General features: G+C 47.7%; 1 protein-coding gene across 1 annotated transcript in view; it reads left to right on the plus strand.

Moving 5' to 3' along the window:
• snd1 (staphylococcal nuclease and tudor domain containing 1) overlaps positions 1–24,446 on the plus strand; it is a 210,323-nt gene that overhangs the window by 17,664 nt on the left and 168,213 nt on the right. The window contains exons 10-11 of the mRNA XM_084448019.1: positions 4,927–5,031; positions 18,421–18,522. Of these exons, the coding sequence (XP_084304145.1) occupies positions 4,927–5,031; positions 18,421–18,522 (207 nt within the window). The remainder of the gene's footprint in view (positions 1–4,926; positions 5,032–18,420; positions 18,523–24,446) is intronic.

The raw sequence follows: 24,446 nt of genomic DNA on the forward strand, positions 1-24,446 counted from the left end.
TCCCCCCTCTCTCCCTCTCTCTCTCTCCCCCCCTCTCTCTCCCTCTCTCTCTCTCCCTCTCTCTTTCTCTCTCCCCCCTCTCTCCCTTTCTCCCCTCTATCTCCCCCTCTCCCTCTTTCTCTTTCCCTCTCCCTCCCATCTCTCTCTCTTCCACCTCTCTCTCTCCAGACTCCCCCCCACCTCTCTCTATCTCTCCCCCTCTCCCCTCCATCTCTCTCTCTCACCCCTACTGGGAGAGGTGGACCTGGAGAGGTGGATATAGGCCACGTCCCAACAGGGCAGATCACCTCCTCTCCTCCTCCTCCTCGTCTCCTCTCCTCTCTCCTTGCACGCCTGCTGACCTCAGGAGAGTGATGGATGAACGGGGCGTGGTGGAGAGCCGTCCTCGGGTTACAGACTCGTCCGTCATCCAGGGCGGGCGGGGGGTGGGGGGGTCTAAATAGTGTAACACTGTCTCCTTGCCTCGTCTCCTCTCTCACGCAGGCGTGACATGAGGATTTGCCTTTCTCACACACACACACACACACACACACACACACACACACACACCCACACACAGAGCCTGTCCGCCTGGTGCTATACTAACGCTTTAGAAGCATCAATCCGCCCTGTGATGAACCTTTTTTGGACGAGAGTCTAAACGAGTCGAAACCAATTCAAGAGTATCATGATCAACAATGAACTCTAAGCCGGCGCGTTCGCCAGTTTTGATGCCTAGTAGTCAGCTGACTGATGAGGCAGGCTAGACGACGTTGGACGGATGGAAGTCGTAAATGATTGAGTGCACACTGCAGATGTCATGCCGCCCAACGCCACCTGGTGGCAGCACCTCCATGCGGCCCCGGCGTCTCCGGAGCAATGACTCATGCTGCATGGTTGTCCCTCTTGGCAGCTCTCATCGAAAGGCTCTCTCCCTCTCCTCCCTCTCCCTCTCTCTCTCTCTCTCTCTCTCTCTCTCTCTCTCTCTCTCTCTCTCTCTCTCTCGCTCTCTCTCCTCCCCCTCCCTCGCGCCCCCCCCCACCCCTTGTTTCTCCTTCCCCTCATCTTTCTCTCTTTCCCTCACACTCTCATACTGCCTTCTTTCCCTCCCTCCCTACCCTCCTCCCTCCCCCCATCCCTCCCCTGCACACACAGCTGCTAATTACCCAGCAAATGTGCTGGCCAGCCATCTTCTGCTCCTCCAACGTATGCATGCCATTCATTTATTTGATAGAGACCCCCCCACACACACACACAAAAAAAAACAACAACAAAACAGTCTTTTTGGCTCCTGTGACCTTGTTACGGTTGTGAGTGTGTGTGTGTGTGTGTGTGGGTCGGTGCCGCAGAGGATCAGAGAGAGGAGTAGCGCTCACCTCGGACTCCCCGAGACTAGGAGAGACCAGGAGAGACCGCAGCGCCCGTCTTCACATCTCTCCCTTCTCCCACTCGCTTCTTTCTCACATTACAACCTAACAGGATGCCGTTTGCCGTTTTCTCCGCTATGTGTGCGTGCGTGTGTGTGTGTGTGCACGTGTCTGCGTGTGTGGGCTGGTTAATTTGTGGTATCAGATGGCGTACGTAATGGCAGATTGATGAGTTATTTTTAGCTTAATGATGGACCAGGTGAAGTCTGTCCCGCCATCACATGTGAACTTCATGTACAGTAATGCCCAGAGTGAGCCCAGTTGTGTGTGTCCTTGTATTGGTCTGTTTGCACACCCAGGCAAACACAATCCTCTGGTGGCTTGATAGATCACCCTCAATTGTGTGCATGTCACATCAGAGTGTGTATTTGTCTACTTTTCATGTGCACGCACTCTCCAATCAATCTTGATGTGTCACCCACACGTGTGTGTGTGTGTGTGTGTGTGTGTGTGTCACAAGCTGGTCTCTGAGTCTTTCTTCTTTATATCCTTTATCCTTGTTCTGGGCTTTTGAGCGATGAGGCCTTTAAAAGGCTTGTTGAGAGACCAGGGTGCTTAGTGCGTTTGCTGAGTGATTTCTCAGCCTCAACACATGCACACGCACACACACACACACACACATACACAAAAAAACTTGGATAACTGTTTGTGTGACTTAGCCAGTTGAAAGGAGTGGTCTGCGCCAACATGTCTTCACTTCACCAGTACGGTTGCAAATTTCAAGGAATTTCATTAATCGATAACTATTAACCTTAAACGATAGTCGATTAATTGATAAGAACGTCCCGCGGCGGACTGCGCTTTGCTCACTTAATTTTTTTGTCGTCTTCTGCTGGTTCATGGAAATTTCCCGGCATCGCAATTAGCCTTCACTACATGGCGTGGTGCCCGCATGTGCAGTCAGACCCTAAATCATGATTACATTTCACGTAACTCACGTTCATTCCCCCCAAAAATGTTCTGTTCCATTAACAAGCAATTAATCGAGTAACCAAATCTTACTCAAGTAAATTCTTATCGGCAATTAATCGATAGTCGATTAACTGTTAACATCCCTATTCACCAGTGGGGAATGTAGATGGGTGTCACAGGGTAACTCGCCATACGATAACCTTATGAGATTTGGCTCCCGATACTGGTGGTATCGCCATCGGGGACAGCGATTCTGCATTGCATCATGAAGACAATTCATCAGCGATACATCACACTATCTGGGTTTACTGAAGAAAAAATACCACTCTAAAGGCAAAAAGGAGTTATGTTTTTATTAATTCACTGCAGCGTTGTTGTTGCTGGTTGTGATGAACAATGAAACAAATCAGACATATTCCAATATAAAATAAAGTGCCAAAAGGCCAAACTGCCCAGAAATTCAGGAGTTAAATGTTTAAAGGAAGGACTATAGATGCAACTTTGCCTCACAAAAAAACACAAAAAAATCACTAAAACATTTAAATATTTAAGTGAGTGAGCTTCTCTGTTTAAACCACATCTTTGTGGAGTGCTGTTTGGCTCTGCGACTACAGCAATTATCTGCAATTATCTTGGCACTGCTACTGTCCCTGGATGGGCGCTACACCAGCACGCTGCGTTCAGTACCGAACATCAACCAGAACGAGCATGTTACCAACAAGCATCTGTATGGGGGGGGTCACCAAGGGTGAGTGAGAAGCAGCCAGGAGAATGAGGCCGGCTGGTCACTGCCAGAGACTCCGGGAGCTTCTGGCCAGCATACTGGAGCGTTGGCGTCCCCCACACTAACGTACGTGGGCAGACTCAAGAAAGGCGCCGGGGCCGAAGGTACGGGCGAGCTGGCCAGGTGCGCCAAGCATTGGGGTGACTGGAAGCTCGTCCGACGATGACCTAGAGAGGGAATTAGAATGATTATTATAATTTGGTGTCGGGTGGACTCCAGAGCATTAAAGCTGAATGAGAATTTTATAGTTCAATATTCACCTTTACTTGCTATTAGTATATGAATTGGCCTTGGCAAAACCCCCATATTTCCGTGACATGAGACTGCATGAGACCCTGTAAATGTATTATTTTAGAATTTGGGTGTACTGGCTAGTACACTGGCGGGAGATCTTGTGGTGGAAATGGAAGTGACGTGTTTTGCGTGTCATAATATCAGAAAGACGACAAACACTTCGCCACACAAATTTATCTACATGCACATAAAAGAAAGAAGACCGGTATTTACCTGCATTGAAGCCATCCTTCCAGAAAGTCCATTGGCTATATGGAAGCTACAATCTTCCAATCCAGTCTGCTCCACGCGCGTTTATCATATTTTTTTTTTTCCATCACAGCGAGTGAGTGGGGGATTGGGGGATTGTGGTTCTTACAGCGCAGTGCTGATTTTATCACGACCGGAGGGGCCACCAAAGTGCCGAGTTCTTCGGCAAAAAAAACTATCTTGGATCTGAGGGTGCCTCCTCCCTCAGAGGGGCGTGGACACATCTGGTTCAAAGCCTGCATGCATGCTGAGAACACAGGGTGTCCATCTACGGCCTTATTTGGGAGTGAAGGCTGGCGTACCCAAACCCGCAAAGTGACTTACATTACATTAGTCATTTAGCAGACGCTTTTGTCCAAAGCGACAATTATTGTGTTTAACGTAGGAAGTCAGTGTACTACTACTCGCAAGAACTCACAAGAAAAGTGCATCTCCTTTCTAAACTGAGGTGACTAAGAGCATAATCTAGTGCTGAGGGCAAAGTGCAAGAGTAGCAAACAATATAATAACATGTGTTTAAAAGGGAGGATCCTGGTAGTATTTCTTGAAGAGGCGAGTTTTGAGCCAGCGGCGAAAGATGGGCAGCGACTCTGCTTTCCTGACGCCGGTGGGCAGTTCGTTCCGCCACTGCGGGGCCAGAACAGAGAAGAGCCGTGACCGTATCGATCGATCCCCGGAGTGACGGGGCAGCCAGTCGCCCCGAGGTAGCAGAGCGTAGCGGTCGGGAGGGGGTGTAGGGCTTGACCACGGCCTGGAGGTGGGAGGGAGCCGTTCATGCGTAGCAGCTGGCAGAAGTAATTTTCCCTCAATGCTAGCTCATAGCCAGCTCATATCAGGCTCGCCACACTAACCCCACACACTGTAGCTTTGAAGAAGCGGTGTTAATACACACAGACTCAACGCTGCTCGCTTGGACACTGAACCCCAAATTCTTTCCAATAAGCAGGCCAGCACCTTGCGTGGCAGCTGGCCGCCATGTGTGTGTGAACGGGTGAATGAGACGCCATTGTAAAGCGCTTTAGATGAAAGCGCTATATATAGAAATGCAGTCCATTTACCATCTGCATGTGCACAGCGGGGCGCGTAGTGTGGGACTGGGACTGACCTCTAGGTGGGCGGGCGAGTGTTCTTCTCTTCCTGCGTGGAAAACGCTGCTTCTCTTCTGCTCAATCCTCCAGGCCACAGGCACATTTCCTCTCCGTCTTCCAAATGTACCAGGAACCCCCTCACTAACACCTCTCTCTCTCTCTCTCTCTCCCCCACCCTTATCTTTCTGACCAGGTGATGCAGGTGGTCAACGCCGACGCCATAGTGGTGAAGCTCAACTCTGGCGAGTACAAGACCATCCACCTGTCCAGCATCAGACCCCCCAGGATCGAGGGCGAGGTACGCACCAGAGTGTGTCTGTGTGTGTGTGCACGCATTTTGTACTACGTGCGTTTGTTTGTTTGTTTGTGTGTGTGTGCCTGCTGTGGTCCTTGAAAGAGTGCGAGGGCATCCGCTGGCCCGTTCTGGTGCCACGGGGGGGTGGGGGGGGCTTGTCTTTGGAAGTGCCCCCCCCCCGTGACGGGGCATCCCTCGGCTCGCCCCATCCCTCGGCTCGCCCCGAATCCGTCATCGTGACTGCAGATGGAAGAAGGGGGGTGCCCTCCTCTGCTCTCTGCTGTGTTTGTCCACTAGGGGGCGCACCTGTAATAGAGGACCCTCCTCCCACCACACCACCCCCACCCCCTCCCAGACTATGATTGCAGCACTGCAGAGAAGTGGGCCAATCGATCCTCCCCTTTTTCCTGAATCACTGCCATGCACCGCGCGCGCGCGCACACACACACACACACACACACGCAAGCACACACTCAGCAAGCACACACGCTCGATAGCACTCACCTCTGCCATACACCTTGTCACTGCTCTGAGACAGCCGGGTACGTAAAAACATTTGTGTGTACGGATATCCGTGCACACACACACACACACACACACACTCCCCCCTCTCTTCAGTGTTCCCTCTTAAGCTAAGCTTCCTGTGGGTTGTAATCAGATTGAAGTCTCTTTGGTCTAATAAGAGAGGAGTGTAATGGAAGAGAGAGAGAGGGGATGGAAAGAGAACGAGAGAGGACTCTGTATTGATAGAATAAGAATGGGCTAAAGATAGCCCTTCGTCACGAGGAGGACAGGAGCCTCGAATCAGTGGATGACCTTTGACCCCCCCCATCCTCCACGGCGGTGATGACTCAGCGCTATCGCAGGACGAGGCTTCTCGCCTCATTCGTTAGCCTTGATTAGGCCACGCCCCCCCTCTCCGCTCCAACCCCACGCTGTGTTCCGGCCCCCCAGAGAGCAAGCAGTCGTGAGTCGGGAGATGAGTCATGCACACACACCCACACACACACACACACACACTCTCTCCGTTTCCTTCTTCTGTATAGAAAATAAATAAATGGATGACTGGATAGGAAGTGTCAAGCTATAGGTGTTCTAGAGCTATAGGTGTTCTAGAGCTATAGGGATTCTAGAGCTATAGGTGTTCTAGAGCTATAGGGATTCTAGAGCTATAGGTGTTCTAGAGCTATAGGTGTTCTAGAGCTCTAGGTGTTCTGTGTTTAATGGTGCTAGCTGGGAACCTTTTAGGGATAGGTAGCCAAAATGAACAGTGCCCAATGAATAGTCTATGCAGTATTTGACTAGACTGCCTTCCCTATCAGCTCTGTGTCAGAGCTCCCCTTGATCGTGTAGGTAGAAGAACATAGGCGTGGAGCGCTATGGGGGGAAAAAAGCATTTGTGCTTTCGGCTGGTTAGACTGGCAGTATCGGGGCTTTTAATATCTAGCGGCGCCGCGTAGAGCAACTAAAGAACGGTGGTTTTTGGACAGCTTTCTGCCATCAGCGAGAGCCGTGAGTGAGGCTCATCTCTGCGATACTCTGCTCTCTCCCGCTGTGCAGCACTCCGGTCGACCGCGGTTGTTTGTAAATTGAAATGTGCTCGGCAATCTCGCCACGGCCAGAAGGGCTTTTATAGATCTGCTGTAGGGGAGGCTTTAGAACACAGTATAAACCTCCAGTGCTCTTCTCTGCCCATATTTTCTCCTTTATTCCCTCCCTCCCTCCCTCCCTCCCTCCCTCCCTCCCTCCCTCCCTCCCTCCCTCCCTCCCTCCCTCCCTCCCTCCCTCCCTCCCTCTCCCCAGTGTCCTTGTTTTCCCTCCATCCCTCTCTCCCCTCCGTCGTTAGCGCATCACATCATTAAGGAAAGGCTTTGTTCTCTTTCTCCGTTCCTCCACTTCTTCATTCACTAGATCTGTAGCGAGCGTGTGTGCGTGTGTGTGCGTGTGTGTGCGTGTGTGTGCGTGTGTGTGTGTGCGCGTGTGTGTGTGAGAGTGCACGCGTGTGTGTGTGTCCGTCCTCTGCAGTGTGGTTACTTGCCTCGCTGGCCAGGATGAGTCTGGAGTGCGCTGCTCTTTAGGAGAGACAATCACGCCCGAGTCTGTCTCTCTCCATCTCTCCACTCCCCTCTTACTCTCTCAATCCCCCCCATGACGCTTCCCTCTCTCTCACTCTCCCTCCTTCCCCCCCCTCTCTCTCTTTCTCTCTCACACTCCCTCCTTCATTCCTCCAACTCTCTGTCTCTCTCTTTCCCTCTCACTCTCCCTCCTAACCCTTCCTTTCTCCCCCTCCCCCCCATCTCTCTCTCTCCCCCTCTCCCTCACCGCACTCATCCTGTTTCATCTTCCCTCTTTCTCCCTATCCATCCCATCCATTCACCCTCTCTTCATACCCCTTCCCTCATTCCCTCCATCTTTCTCCCCTCCCTCCTCCCCTCCCATCCCTCCATCTCTCTCCTCTCTGCCTGCGCCAGATGCTTGGACAGCATGTGTTGTGTGTGCTCCATTGCTCCGTCGTATGTCGGGGGGAGTCTGGGAGTGTGCGTCTGAGCCCAGCGTCGGGGGGGGGGGGGGGGGGGGGGGTGGGACCTTACAGCACGCAGCTCCATCCTCTTATGTGCTCGCCCATAGACGTCTGCAGACTGATCTCATCTTAATGGCTAATGAAACAGAGACACACACACACTCCAATGCTGCATGTATAAGGAGGCATCACAGGTGTAGTCAGACACACACACACACACACACACACACACACACACACACACAGACAAACACCCTTCTTTGACCTCCCTCAAGTCCAGAGCAAATAATATAAACCACACACACCCCCATCCCTCCGAGTGTAAAGGACTTTGGGACTTTCCAGAGTCTGGTCTGGCCAGTGCCAGTTGTCGTCATAAAGTGTGTGAGTGTGTGACCTTTTGTGTCCTATTAAGTGTTATCTAGTTTGCTTCATGCTTCACTTTGTGTGTTTGTGTGTGTCTCTAATGTTTTTTTGATGTGTCCTCGTTCAGTGTGTGTGTGTGTGTGTGTGTATATAGGTGCGTGCGTGCGTATGTGTGTGCGTGCAACCGTTTGGGGAGGTTCCAGGGCCAGATGCGATGACCAGTGCACAGATGAAGTGTGACAGCCGCTGCCAAGCTGCCCTCCTCTCATCTCCCATCAGCCCCAGCTCCCTCTCTCTCTCATTCTCACTCACTCACTCACTCTCTCTCTCCTCCCTCTCTCTCTCTCTAGCTCACTCACTCGCCGTCTCTCTCTCACTCGCCGTCTCTCTCTCACTCGCCGTCTCTCTCTCACTCACTGTCTCTCTTTCTCTCTCTCTCACTCTCACACTCTCTCTGTCTCTCTGTCGTTGATGGGGCTCCCTCCCATTAATGTACACTGACTGACGGGTCCTAGTGAAACGTGACCTCACGTGCCGGCTCCTTTTTGTAGTATCTCTGTTCTGCTCTCTCCTCCTCTCTCTCCTCCTCCTCTCCCTCTCTCTCCCCCGGTGTGGTAGCTGTAGTGTATTTTCAGATGGGAGTTATTTTGAGCCAAGGAGTTCGAGTCAGCTTCTTCTCTTCAGTTTTTTTGTGCTCGTTCTCAGAGCGCTGCAGTACGACGAGCCCAGAGAAAACACTAGATATGGGGGAGGGGGCGTCGGGGCTGCTCAGTGACTCAGTTACACCCCCCCTGCCCCCCCCCCCCACACACACACTTTCTTTAGTTCATTCTGTAGTTCTTCGTTGGCTCGTTCATGTGTGCTCGTATGTCCATGGTTGGTTCGGTCCTGTGTCCTCCGTGTGTTGGTTTGGAGGTTTGGAAGTATCTGCCTTAATATTTCATGTTAACATGCAGGAAGAGTCTCATCGGTATGTGCACATCATAGCGTTTCTCATCCTCTCTCTCTCTCTTTCTCTCTCTCTCTCTCTCTCTCTCTCTCTCTCTCTCTCTCTCTCATCCCTCCCTGCGTCCCCCCGGCCTGTGGTTAGCCTGCAGCAGGACGTGACACGTTGACCCCGTCTAGGGTCACCAACTGTGCGCCCCGACCCCCCACCCCCCACCCTCCCGGCTATGACTCATCTCCCACACCATTGGCTAGTTAACACTTCACCTGTACTGACCGTGGCCAACATCCTGCCCTGTCATTGGTGGAAAGTTTCTGCCATACGCCATTCACAGCTGTTATGTCATAGGTTAGACTAGAACAGGGAGATGGGGAGTGGGTAGAAGGCCCCTGTTCTGGGGGTGGGTGAGATGTAGTCTATCACATGCTCAGCTCTAGGCTAATGGCCTAGGACACATTTGATGTCGATGCATTTCAAGAGACATGATAATTAGACCAAGTGCTTGTTTTGCTCAGGCAAGTGGACTAATGGCTTGGTCGTGTGTGTGCGCGCTTGTGCGTGTGTTTCTGCGTGTGTGTGTGCGAACATGTGTGTGTGTTCTATCTAAGCATACAATCTATTGATGCTGTTGTTGCTTCAGGCAGTGTGTATATGTACCTTTTGTCTCTCTTAATTCATAATGTCAAGGTCAGCTTCTCCAAGGCTCCAAATGTAGTTTCCTCACTAGCAAAGGTTTTCTCCCTTTTTTATACTGGTTACTTGAATCTATCCATACGCAAACACGCACGCACGCGCACACATGCACACACACACGCACACACCCACCCATTAACCACTCAACATGCCCTCCACGTACATTCTCCCTCCAAAGCTGGAATTGTGCAAGGCATGCGCAGTGAGTCACAACCTCATCCGTGAGGTCACAGTTTCACGACCCCCCCGTCTGTCGAGTTCCCCCTGCCCCGCGGCTACGAGCGGCGATACGAGCCGCCTTCGTGTTCTCTCTCGTGCTTGTCAGGGATTATCCCGCGTCTGGGGGTCATTTGGAGGGAATGGAATTTATCCCAAATAGAAAACAACACGCCCCCCGAGGCGGAGCGGGGATGAATGTTGGTACTAGGGTCACGTCGGGTGCGTTTGAAATGACTCTCTTATAATCTTCTGTGGGCAGACAACTGCAGTATCGCCTGATCGGCTTTGTGGGAGTAAAAGCCAGGCTTCAGCTCCGGCCGTGTGGATAGCTTTGCCTGCATCAACAAGTGCATTTGGCCTGATGGTGGAAGTCCCATCGATTCTGGAGCACACAGAAGCGCTTCCTGTCTGCTGATTTTGAAAAATATTTCTGGGCCATTCCCCTCCACATTGAAAACATCTCATTCATCAGGAATTTGCAGTGCGGAGTTTCAGCCGATATTTTTTGGACTTCATTAGGGGAGTCGAGTCTCTCTCTCTCTTTTGCTTTTCTGTTTTGTACCTTTTACCTCATTAACCTTACATCTCTCTCTCTCTCTCTCTCTCTCTCTCTCTCTCTCTCTCTTTTCTCCACTTGTCTCTCCTGAGGGATTTGACATGACCCATTACAACCAGTGTTTCTAATTGGCACATACAGATGACATTTAGGCTCTTTCACCACCTGACTTGACTCTCTTCCAGGGAGTGAAACACCTCATTAAGTAACAATGATCCCCTTTCTCTTTCTTACCCCGTGTTTCTCTCTGAGGCGAAACGGTGAAGTGGTGTAGCAGTCTTGACCCTGTTCCGTGACACTGTTCACAGTACGCCTGATAATTGGCATTGGCAGACACAAAATGGATGGTTTTCACATCAGTCTTAGTGAGCCTCTGACTGGGGCCGTGGGGGGAACGCCCACAAGTCAGACTGCCAAGACAGAAAATGGTGGATATTCGTCAGGTGGTTCAGCAAGAAGCCCCATCTTCTATTCATAAGATTGGCAAATGAAATAAAACATTATTCCAAAATTCCTCCTCACATGAACCCGGCACTTAACTCAGTACTGCTTAAGCCGGACAAAGACCCAACCCTTCCTTCCAGTTACCGCTCCCTTTCACTCATCAATACATACATTAAAATAATAGCAATACCCTACTCACTAGAATTTAAACAGTCACTTCTCTTTTAATTCACCCTGACCAAACAGGACTCATCATAGAACACCAGCATCAAACAACACACGCAGATTATTCCATTTAATTAACTTTATTAAACGACAATCTTGACATAATTATCACCTCATTCATTAGATCGTCCTCAGACGAGCTTGACAGCGAAGTCTCCAATCCTCTCGGTCGTCCATACATCCAGCCAGTTCCGCAGAACTCTGCACTCCTGCGTCCCTCCTCAGTACATCCACGTATGTTGGTGTGGGACGTCCTCTTAATCGGTGCCCGTGTGTCGGCTCCCAGAGCACCAGCTTGCTGGCTGGGAATTCATGATGTCTGTGGCAGTGGCCAGCAAGTTTCATCCTCCTGGATGCCACTTTCTCACTCAGCTTTGGTAGCCCTCCATACAGATGCTTGTTGGTAACATGCTTGTTCTGGTAGACATTTAGCACCACACGCAGGACCAGGGTGCCATTTGTAAAAAAAAACAGAGGGGGGGGACATTTTCAAATAAAATTGAATGTCCAGAAATTGAAAAAATGTAAACATCAGAACAAAGGAAACGACTGTATGCTCTTGTTGTATTCTTATATATACACCCAACACAGTAAAGTGCTAAAAGAAAGGACAAACCATACGATGTTAGGTTATTGATCACACTGCTATGAATGTAGAGCTATCCCGTCCTCATAATAGACCTTTAGACCTCATTTAAAAAAAAAAGAAGGTAATATTACATATCTAGGAGTCAACATTTCTCCAAGGGTGTCAGTTATTAGGGCCCGAGCACTGGCGGTGCGAGGCCCTATTGTATTTCGAAGGATTATTATTATTCTCCTTCTTCTTCTTTACTCCAAACAAATACCTTTTAGGCGGCCTGAACATCGATGAAAACGGATGAAACTTTGCAGATACGTCAGTCCCGGTGAAAAATTTGATAATTCATGGGTGACGGAAATGGGTGTGGCAAAACGGCTCAAGAGCGCCCCCTGGAAAGTTTAAAATGGCGAGCCCCACATTTCAGTTTGATGTAGGCGAACGAAATTCGGTGGGCATATGTATTTCATCGAGCCACACTTAAATGTCTCTTGGAGCTATACCCAACATGCAACAGGAAGTCCGCCATTTTGATCTTAATGTGCCATTTTGTCCTTGTTTTGACCATTTCCATGCCTCGTACTTCGACGAACTCCTCCTACAGATTTCATCCGATCAACTTCATATCCGGTCAGCTTCATCTTCCTTTGTGATCAAAAGTTATCAAAAAAATTGAGTTTTCACCAAACAGCCTTGCCGTGGCGCCCCGCCAAAGTTTGACATTTCGCCATAAAACACGATGTCCTCATAACTCCTCCATACATTATCCGATTTGTCCGATATATCTCACGCTTCATGACGGTTCTGTCCTGAACACATCTATGGGTCAGTATTGCGTCATACTTATTGCGCCACCTATTGGTGAAACAGGAAGTCCTCATAACTCCTCCATACATTATCCGATTTGTCCGATATTTCTCACGCTTCATGACGGTTCTGTCCTGAACACATCTATGTGTCAGTATTGCGTCATACTTATAGCGCCACCTATTGGTGAAACAGGAAGTCCTCATATCTCCTCCATACATTATCCGATTTGTCCGATATATCTCACGCTTCATGACGGTTCTGTCCTGAACACATCTATGTGTCAGTATTGCGTCATACTTATAGCGCCACCTATTGGTGAAACAGGAAGTCCTCATAACTCCTCCATACATTATCCGATTTGTCCGATATTTCTCACGCTTCATGACGGTTCTGTCCTGAACACATCTATGTGTCAGTATTGCGTCATACTTATAGCGCCACCTATTGGTGAAACAGGAAGTCCTCATATCTCCTACATACATTATCCGATTTGTCCGATATTTCTCACGCTTCATGACGGTTCTGTCCTGAACACATCTATGTGTCAGTATTGCGTCATACTTATAGCGCCACCTATTGGTGAAACAGGAAGTCCTCATATCTCCTACATACATTATCCGATTTGTCCGATATTTCTCACGCTTCATGACGGTTCTGTCCTGAACACATCTATGTGTCAGTATTGCGTCATACTTATAGCGCCACCTATTGGTGAAATAGGAAGTCCTCATATCTCCTACATACATTATCCGATTTGTCCGATATTTCTCACGCTTCATGACGGTTCTGTCCTGAACACATCTATGTGTCAGTATTGCGTCATACTTATAGCGCCACCTATTGGTGAAACAGGAAGTCCTCATATCTCCTACATACATTATCCGATTTGTCCGATATTTCTCACGCTTCATGACGGTTCTGTCCTGAACACATCTATGTGTCAGTATTGCGTCATACTTATAGCGCCACCTATTGGTGAAACAGGAAGTCCTCATAACTCCTACATACATTATCCAATTTGTCCGATATATCTCACGCTTCATGACGGTTCTGTCCTGAACACATCTATGTGTCAGTATAGCGTCATACTTATAGCGCCACCTATTGGTGAAACAGGAAGTGCTCATAACTCCTGCATACATCATCCGATTTGCACCAAATTGCTGACGCTTCATGAAGGTCACCTTCTGAACACATCTATGCGTCGGTATTGAGTTACACTTACAGCGCCACCTACTGGTGAAACAGGAAGTACTCATAACTCCTACATAAGTCATCCGATTTACTCCAAATTGCTCACGCTTGATGAAGGTCGCATCCTGAACACATCTGTAGGTCAGTATTGAGTCATACTTATAGCACCACCTACAGGTCAAGCAGGAAGTCATCATAACTCCTGCATACATCATCCGATTTGCACCAAATTGATGACGCTTCATGAAGGTCACCTTCTGAACACATCTATGCGTCGGTATTGAGTCACACTTACAGCGCCACCTACTGGTGAAACAGGAAGTACTCATAACTCCTACATACATTATCCGATTTGTCCGATATTTCTCACGCTTCATAACGGTTCTGTCCTGTACACATCTATGTGTCAGTATTGCGTCATACTTATAGCGCCACCTATTGGTGAAACAGTACGTCCTCATAACTCCTCCATACATTATCCGATTTGTCCGATATGTCTCACGCTTCATGACAGTTCTGTCCTGAACACATCTATGTGTCAGTATTGCGTCATACTTATAGCGCCACCTATTGGTAAAACAGGAAGTCCTCATAACTCCTGCATACATCATCCGATTTGCACCAAATTGCTGACGCTTCATGAAGGTGGCCTTCTGAACCCATCTATGTGTCGGTATTGACTCGCACTTACAGCGCCACCTACTGGTGACAGGAAGTTTCTCTCAGTACTGCACACCGAAATAGCACAGCCTTTAACGGCGCAGCACCCCGACTCGCGTGGGGTGCGAGGGCCCGCTCACTGCTGCTCGCAGCACTAGTTGTATTTGAAATCGAGAGTTTAACATGTTTTTGAATGATTTTTCAAGATGCCCATCCACATCCATTGTATGACCAAAACGGTGGTAGAGCAATTATCAACTTTCTTGAAAATGCTAGCTTTGTCAACGTTTTGATCTGAACCATTGTATATGATCACAAGTAACCCTAAAACAGGGCTAAACATGCATTTTCCCTTTACTATTCCTTTAATTATACTCCACTGATGAAAAACAATAGAGGATGACATACAAAGATGAACAAATCTACCACTTTAACTAAACAGGAGAATAGCAACAGTCAAAATGTCTCCTCCCAAAAATCTAGTATTTATTCTCCCTGATTTTAACACAACATACCACAAATTGGCTCAAGTCTCTGGATTCCATTATTCCAAATTCTACTGGAAAAACTAAAAAACAAGAATTAAAAAAAATAAAAAATAAAACACAAAGGAGGACTTGAAGCACAACATTCTCAATTATTATCTGGCCAAGCAATTAACATATATTTATAAATGTATTCACCCAAAGCAACAACACAATTCATGGGAAGATATTGAATAAGAAGCATGTATGGTAATTTTACCACAGGACCTACCATTCCTCATTACAAATATAAAACATCACAACTGTTTCAAGAATACTGTGATTTCTGCAACCCTGACAGCCTGGTGGAAAACTAATAAGATTACTAACATCACACGTGCACCCTGTAAGCACACCCCAATTTGGCACAATCCTGACTTTCAGCTGAATAAATCACCATTACACTTCCTGGTGTGGAAACAAAAAGGTGTCCCTCATCTCCACCACATCTTCCCAATAACACCTTAATCTCTTTTCAAGACAGAAAGAAACAGAAAAATATGGCGTTGGGAGAGACCAATTCCTTCAATTCCTACAGCTAACGTCAGTTCTAAAATCCAAAATAAATATTATATATAATGAGCCACCACCAATCATATCAACAATATATTAATTAACATCTCAGAAGAAAACTCAAAAATAAATATACAAGATATTAGCAAACAGACTCTACAATACACCTCCCGATTTTCACTAAAATGTCTTGAGTCTTGACATAACACAATTGATTTAGCAAGTTAAATGATGCTGCTGTAATGTAGCTAGCTAAATTAAATCACATCAATCAAAACAGGACAACAGACTGAAGCTGATAACAGCAGCTAGCAGAGGGACTGTTATTTTGCTTACTGCTAACATTAGCTTATCTGGCATGGAGATCATGATAAAAAAGCCTTCCAATTTGTATGACAACTACAGATATACTTGGATAACGTCTGTAATAATATATTACAAGGAGAATATAAAAGGGTCATTGATGAGAGTGTAATCAATCTTGCTCAATGTTAGAAATGTAGTGGGTTTGCTTGCCGGTCAGATGATGTAAAAGCCAGGTGTATTCAGATTCCTTTTAGGAGGCGTTGATAATGCAGTTACCTTTAGGGGCGTGGATCTCCCAAGTTAGTCATGCATTTTGGGCGTGGTTATTATATTTGAGTCATAAATTGGGGATTTTCTAAACCGGGGGATAACGGGACGAGGAATTGAGCATTGCTATTTCTCCAAAACCAAATGGTAAATGGTAAATGGACTGCACTTATATAGCGCTTTTCCACATTAGCGGCACTCAAAGCGCTTTACAATGGCCTCTCATTCACCCATTCACACATACATTCACACACCAATGGCGGTAGCTGACATGCAAGGTGCTAACCTGCTCATTGGGAGCAATTGGGGGTTAGATGTCTTGCTCAAGGACACTTCGACATGTGGACAGTTGGAGCCGGGATTCGAACCGCTGACCCTTCGATCACTGAACGACCCGCTCTACTGAGCTACAGCCGCCCCTAAAACCAAAGAACGGACATATTTAATACTTTAATCATGTTTGTTCAATGCCCTCTAGTGCAAATAGCATATAAAACCCCAGAAAAATCACGATATTGTACCGTTAAAAATAAAGTTGTCCTCCGAAGAGCGGTGGGTGGATGGCACCCCCCCCCCCCCCAAAAAGAAGCCCCATCTTGACCTTGCTTTTTGGTTTAAGGCCTTTAGGGTAAGCCTATGCAGACACAAAATGGTGGATTCTACCCTCAGCAGAGAAATGAAAGACCCCCTTCATCCCTTTGTAACGGGGGCTTGGATGGAATTACCCATTGGCCGAAAATCCTCGGCGGACACAAAATGGAGGATTCTTCGCGGGCAGTGCAGTACAAGGCTACTCATCCCAAATCTTGACTGGCTGGGCTTGGAGGATAAAAGTCTACAAAGGGAGCCGAAATGGAGGAGGGGGGCTCTGGGATCGGCGTTCAGGCCGGCCAGGTGTGAGATTAACCCAGCTCTTGAAGGCCCTACGCCTCACTGGCCCCGAGCCGGGGGTAAGAAGGGAGAGAAAGCTAATGGACCTGAACCTCATTAGACTATCGCCAAGGTTAAGGAAACCACATTTGGCCGGCGGATTATGCGGTTCCTGGTGGTGCTAGCTGGGTGTCCCGTGTAGCCGGGCGTCCCATTGCAAACCATTGGGTTTGACACCGTCTTAGTGCCACCGTCTTAGTGCGAATCGCTAATGCCCTTAATCTAGTTCCAGACTGTGGCGTCCAGTGCTTACAAGATGCAACATTTTGCTTCACTTCTTGAGGGCCCAGTTTATTCCCTCAACGCTTACTGCATTTGAATTTACCCCTTTCAACACACATGCGCGCGCACACACACACACCTTGCGTCTCTTCTCCATCTGCTCACCTGCGTTCCGCACCTGGCAGCCCTGAACATGAGGAGGAATAAAAGACTGAAATGCCTCAGAGAGGAGGTGGAGGAGCAGGAGAGGAAGTGTGTGTGCGTGCATGCGTGTGAGAGAAGTGTGTCTGTATCTTGTCTGCGCGCGCGTGTGTATGTCTGTATGCCTGTGTGAGGGATAATGGTGTTGATAGAGGGGCGTTGGGTTCTAGGCGGTGAACACAGGGGTATTGTCATTCAGAACCCTATTTTTATATTAGAATCTGTCATCCCCCCATGTGCCTCTTTATAAGTCACCATATTCTCCCCCACGAGAAAAGCGTCTGTCAGTGTGTCTCTCTCCCTGATACTGGGAGTAGCAAAACAACAACAATAACAAAAAACTCCTTTGAAAATGCAAATGAATTCTGTTTGTGGCCTATTCCTGTCATTGTTGTCATTCTCATCTTATGTTGTGAAAAAGTGTGTGGTGTGTGTGTGTGCTGGGGTTGTGCGCACGCGCACATATTCATTTGCTCTGTGGTTGATCATGTTTAACATAATTGTTTGTGTGTTATATTCCCTCACAGCCCATGCGTGTGAGACAGACGCACACGCGGACATACACACACACACACACACACACACAGTTATTCATTCATTCATTCATTCATTCATTCATTCATTCATTCATGCGTTGGTTCTCTGAGCTGGGCTGTGGCGACGTAGCCGGGTCCCTCTGGGCTGACGATGAGAGGGTGAACTAACAGCAAAGCCCCCCAGATGAGAGGGTGAACTAACATCCAAGCCCCCCAGATGAGAGGGTGAACTAACAGCCAAGCCTCCCAGATGAGAGGGTGAACTAACATCCAAGCCCCCCAGATGAGAGGGTGAACTAACATCCAAGCCCCCCAGATGAGAGGGTGAACTAACAGCCAAGCCCCCCAGATGAGAGGGTGAACTAACAGCCAAGCCCCCCAGATGAGAGGGTGAACTAACAGCCAAGCCCCCCAGATGAGAGGGTGAACTAACAGCCAAGCCCCCCAGCTTTCTGTATTTGTGGGGGGGGGGGGGGCAAAGCTGTACAGCTGCCTGGATGTTGGGAAGTGTTTGAATACTGACTTTATTATAACTCTGACTTTCTCTTCACCTCCTCTTTCTTTCCCTCTTGCTCTCTCTTCCCCCTCCTTTTTGCTCCTTTAATCCCCCCCCCCCCTCTCCTCTGTCCTCCCTTCTCTCTCTCTCTCTCTCTCTCTCTCTCTCTCTCTCTGTCTGCAGGAGAAGAATAAAGACAAGGACAAGCGTTTCCGTCCGCTCTACGACGTGCCCTACATGTTCGAGGCACGCGAGTTCATGAGGAAGAAGCTCATTGGCAAGAAGGTAATCAACCGCCAGACGGATTGGCACACACACACACACACACTCAAACACATACACACTCTCAACACGCGCGCACACACACTTAACACACACACACACACACTGTTAACATGCACCCACACTCTTAATACGCACACACACTCTTAACACACACACACACACTTAACACGCACACACACACAACACGCACACACACTCTTAACACGCACACACACTCTTAACATGCACGAACACACTTAACACGCATACAAACTCTTAACATGCATGCACACACATTCTTAACATGCACATACGCACACTCAACACGCACACACACACACACACACACACACACACACACACACACACACACACACACACACACACACACTCTCAACACAGACGGCCTGCTTTTTTATTTGATATCTAAATTACATTATGTTTCCCCTCCGTTCCTCATCCCAACCAACCGTCCGACATTGATCAAAAGATCTAAACTCCGGTCTCTTGATCTGCATCTCTCTCTCTTCCTCTGAGCTAGCTCTCCGTCTCCATCTTAATCCTCACAGGCGCTGTTGATACCCCATCTACGCGCACACACACACACACACACACACACACACACACACACACACACACACACACACAATATTGATCGGCTTGGCTATGCATGCTGGGATACTGTGATTTACATCTCCCTTCACAGCGGGGTTGAGGCCTGAGCTAAGCAGCACCGCGCACCCCCCTTTGTGAGGACCTCACACACTCGCAGCGTAGACATCAGTCTGAGTGCACACCCAATACACTGTTGGACTGGAAGTGTTTCATGAACGTGTATTGGTTTTTAAAATTTTAATCAACATGAATGTTATTTTAATGAGATACGTGGGGGGGGGGGGGGAAATTGTCATCCGCCGAGACGTCATTGAAGGAGGAAATTAGCGATTGGCGCGTTGATGTCTGCATTTCGTCAAGGGCGAGAGGTGGTCTCGTAGAGACGCTCGAGCTGCAGAAGTATCTTAGCGATTATTTTTTGAAGACCATTGGTGAATGGAGTGTGTGTGTGTGTTCAGGATTCAAGATTCAAGATCTGTTCAGCCATGTATATGGTTCACACCTATGTGTGTGTGCGGTGTGTGCGCATGTGTGTGTGTGTGTGTGTGTCACACACCGAGCCCATTTCTACTAGCCAAGTAATGAGGGTGTAAAACTGGTGTCGATGTTGTGAAAATCGCATGTTCATCATTTTTGGGCTCATTAAAACAGAAGGTCCCTCGTGTGACTGTGTGTGCGTGTGTGCGCTTGCGCGCGCCTGATTTATGGAGATTGGTCTGTTTTGTGTGAGCTTAAGATGTGTGTGTGTGCGCCTGCGCTCGTGTGCGTGCGAGAGAGAAACGTTTTACAACCTTGGCGTTTATTGCATGGTTAAACGACAGCCCACCAGTCACCCATAAGTGTTTATGCATGCAAGCATAATGACATGCGAGTCGGTCTGCCAGGCCATTGGGAGAACGTAACACAGCCATGTCTGCCTGGACGTGTTATCTCCTCCCTCGTTGAGCTCCCAGCGTTAAGACACCTCTTCTGTTTGACCAACCGGAAACATACACGCCATCCACCAGCAATGGGTTTGCTTTACCACACGCCTGCTTGACCCAGAAATCTGTGTGTGTTTGTGTTGTGTGTTTTGGGTGCATCGGGGAATGAGATGCTTTGTCAGGGGTGACCAGGGGGGTGGGTGGGTGGGTCAAATATGTTCAGCCGTACTTTTATTACTCCCCCCATCCGTGTCATTGTGACCCAGAGACGTTATAGACAGTGAACGATTGCACACAGACACCACCAGGGGGCAAACGCCCGTCACCTGAACCCTCTATGCCCTACCTCTGTTGAAGCTGCTCCTGCTGACATTATGCTATTATGTTTTTTAGAGTCGATAGACCTGGAAGAAGAGGTGAAGCAATAAATCAGTCATTGTTGCTGGCATCTATTGACCTCCATCTGCTAATGTCAGTTGTGTTGACCACCTTGCTGAGCTATTGTCTTAATCTCTCTGTTAAGACCCCACTAGACCTGACTTAAGGTACCCATTAAAATCCACTCTGATAGACCTGATCTTCTCCAACAAGGGCAACACCATTTCTGCAGCTGGTGTTTTTGATCTAGGGATTAGTGACCATTGTCCCATTGCCTGCATTAGAGACTGTCATATGAAAACCTACTCACAGGTTATTTTCAGAAGAAATCTGAAATTTCAATGAGCATGTTTTCCTGAATAATCTCTTTAACAGCGACATTCGTAGTACATCTGAAATTCCAGATATTGAACTATCTTTACAGTTCTTTGCTAACACATTTATAAACACGTCAGTTATAGATAAACATGCTCCATTCAAAAAGATCAGAGTAAATATAGATCTAGTCCCTGGTTTTCCACTGAGTTGACAGCCCTATTCTAAGAGCGTAATAAAGCCTGGTCTCTCGCCAAACACACTAAGCAAGCTTCCAACTGGCTTTCATTCAAACAAATAAAAAATAAGTGAACTGCACCTGTCCAGAGGGGGAAGACTGAATACTATGTAAATTTGGTCTCTAGCTCATTGTCAGATCCCCAAAAAATCAGTGAAGCTGTAAAATGTAATAATTCTGTTGCCTCTATGCCTACTCATGTTAAGTTTGATGACTGTTTGCTGCAAGATCAAAGTGACATCATTTCTACTCTACTTTTAATAAACACTTTGCTGCTGCTGGCCAACTTTTTGAACCTGAAGCTTGCCGCTCTTCCCGGAATGAAAATATTCAGCCTCTGGCAAATACAAATTCTATAGGCCCATCTATTTTGAATTATTTGAACAATTCCCAATTTTAATTTACATCCTGTCCTACTAAACACAGTCCTGGAATCTCTTAATGCAATTGATCCTAAGAAATCTACTGGTGAAGACAGGCTAGAGCCTTTTTTTCTCCATCTCTCTGCTCCCCTGATTGCCGAGTAGATAATTCATATTCAATCTCTCCATCACGGTCAGGTGTTATCCCTGCTGTCTGGAAAATGGCTCATGTCTTCATCCTGCATAAGGGTGGTGATGGATGTGACCCAAATAATTACACACTGATTTCTAAACTGTCTTGTCTGGCTAAAATCTCGGAATCCTTAGTCTATCAACAACTCAATACATTCCTTTCAGCTCACTCTGTTTTAAGCCCGCTTCAGTCAGGGTCCAGGCTGTTAAGGCACTGTCTCTGCTGTCACTTTGGTTTTAAATGATATTGTCTATGCCTTGGATGGGAAAAACACTGTCATCCCTGTGGATCTCTCCAAGGCATTGGACACTGTAGACCATTCTTTGCTCTTACACATGCTTACTAAGATTGGTTCTAGCTCTCGTGCCTTTTCCTGGTTCCAGAACTATCTTTTTGCTCGGCAGCAGTCTGTGACCTTGGGGTCCATTCAGTCAGAGTTTCTGTCGATTATTAAGGGTCTCCCGCAAGGTTCACATTTGGGTCCTGTTCTCTTCAAAATTTATATCAACAATGTGTTTAAATCTTTATTGTCATGCCCATCTGTACACGGATGATGCAATATTGTGTAGAATTGGTGATTCTGCTGATCTAGCTGTAACAAATCTGCAGTTATCTTTTGACAGTCTCCAAATTGCTCTCACCAATCTCAAACTTGTTCTTGATACTCAGAAAACAAAGTTTGTTGTTCTCCAGGACTAGACAGTCGGTCTGATTCCTGTATTTCAACTAATAGTGGATCCCTTATCGCGAGAGTTTGTCTATAAATATCTAGGTATATGGATTGATGGGTTACTCACTTTTAATACCCACATAGATAAGCTTGTCAACAAACTCAGGCAAAAAATTGGTTATCTCTACAGAAATAAATCTAATTTCCTCTGCCTTGTAGAAAAATAGTTATTGAAGCTGTTTTTATCTCAGTGTTTGATTATGGTGATGTTATCTGTAGGCAAGCCTCTGTCTCCACTCTTAAGGCCTCAGATGCTGTTTACCACTCTGCCATTAGGCGTAGTACTGGAGATCCCAACAGCACTCATCATGAGCCATGGAATGACTTGGAAAAAATCTGGCCCGAGGCCAAACCTAATTGCCGACCCCTGCCATAGACCCTAGACCCTAGACCCTAGACCCTCACCCAAGACCCATAGACCCTCACCTGAGACCATAGACACACACACACACACACACACACACACACACACAGTATCGGTGCTACACTGCACCCCTGTGCTCTGCAGTAGACCGGCATGGAGGACTAGTCTCCCCCGCGGGTGGGTGTCCACGTTGATGGACTGACGTGAGCGCGGTTGGAGAGCAGAGCCCCTCCAGTGCGCCACGCCTGCCGTGCCGTCCCGCCCGGCACCCTCTCGTCATTGTTGCTAAGACACAAGGCTGGCGCTCGAACAAATCCCGTCTCACCCTCTGTGACTGACTCAGAACTCCCAGTGTTTGTCCTGCGGCTGCCTTGGCAACCGCCGCCGGGAGTAAGTGGGCGGGAAGCGGCGAAGGCGGCGATGTGATTACAGCGTCGGCACACAGCCCCATAATGAGAAAAAGCAAAATGTATAGCCTTATCCGTAATGGCTTAAGGTACCAACGGGGACGTGGGGGATCGGAGAAGTCTAAATACTGTGATTGTGTTGTGGAAAAAAGCGCTGAATGGCATGGGGTCGTGGTTGCGAGTGGAAACCAGCAGACTAAAGCCAGCGTGGCGACCCAACGCAGAGCGTCTCCTGCGCGGTCTGGCACGCTGGGCGAGGAACCCAAATCCGTCTGCTCAGTCTGGGGCCGCAGCTGAATAACGGCTACATTAGGAGTCTCTTCTCCCAGTCCCCTCCGTCTCTACAGAGAGCTGCTGTTCTTTTGATGTTTTATGAAGCGTATCCAATATCCATTTTCTAAAAGCTTTCTCTATTTTTTATTTTTTATGCTGAGGACAGACTGTTTTGGATAGCTTGTAGAGGGAGGATATCTGTAGCTTTTAGAGGTAGAGGGATGACATCTCTGTAACTCTTAGATGTAGAGGGATGACATCTCTGTAGCTCTTAGATGTAGAGGGATGACATTTCTGTAGCTCTTAGATGTAGAGGGATGACATCTCTGTAGCTCTTAGATGTAGAGGGATGACATTTCTGTAGCTCTTAGATGTAGAGGGATGACATCTCTGTAGCTCTTAGATGTAGAGGGATGACATCTCTGTAGCTCTTAGATGTAGAGGAAAAATATCTCTAGCTTTTATAGGTAGATAGATGACACATTTGTAACTTTTACAGTTAGAGGGAAGACATCTCTGTAGCTTTTACAGGTAGAGGGAGGACATCTCTGTAGCTTTTACAGGTAGAGGGAAGACATCTCTGTAGCTTTTACATGTAGAGGGGGGACATCTCTGTAGCTTTTACAGGTAGAGGGAAGACATCTCTGTAGCTTTTACAGGTAGAGGGAGGACATCTCTGTAGCTTTTACATGTAGAGGGGGGACATCTCTGTAGCTTTTACAGGTAGAGGGAAGACATCTCTGTAGCTTTTACAGGTAGAGGGAGGACATCTCTGTAGCTTTTACAGGTAGAGGGAAGACATCTCTGTAGCTTTTACAGGTAGAGGGAAGACATCTCTGTAGCTTTTACAGGTAGAGGGAAGACATCTCTGTAGCTTTTACAGGTAGAGGGGAGACACCTGCAGGTGGCCCTGGAATGTACCGACCGTGAGTTTTCCAGAGCACCGTTATCAGGTCATATCAGTCTCTCTCTCTCTCTCTCTCTCTTTTTTTCTCTCTCTCCCCCTCTCTCTCTCCATCTCTTTTTCTCTCTCTCTCTCTCGTTTTCTCCTTAGAACTCTGTGAAACGCGAAATGCCTTAGGTGTTATTCTCTGTGAGGTAATTAAGGTAGTCAGAATTCTACCAGGAGGTGCATTCACCCCTCTCG

The sequence above is a fragment of the Borostomias antarcticus genome, assembly GCF_949987555.1.
Source record: "Borostomias antarcticus genome assembly, chromosome: 13".
Lineage (NCBI taxonomy): Eukaryota > Metazoa > Chordata > Actinopteri > Stomiiformes > Stomiidae > Borostomias > Borostomias antarcticus.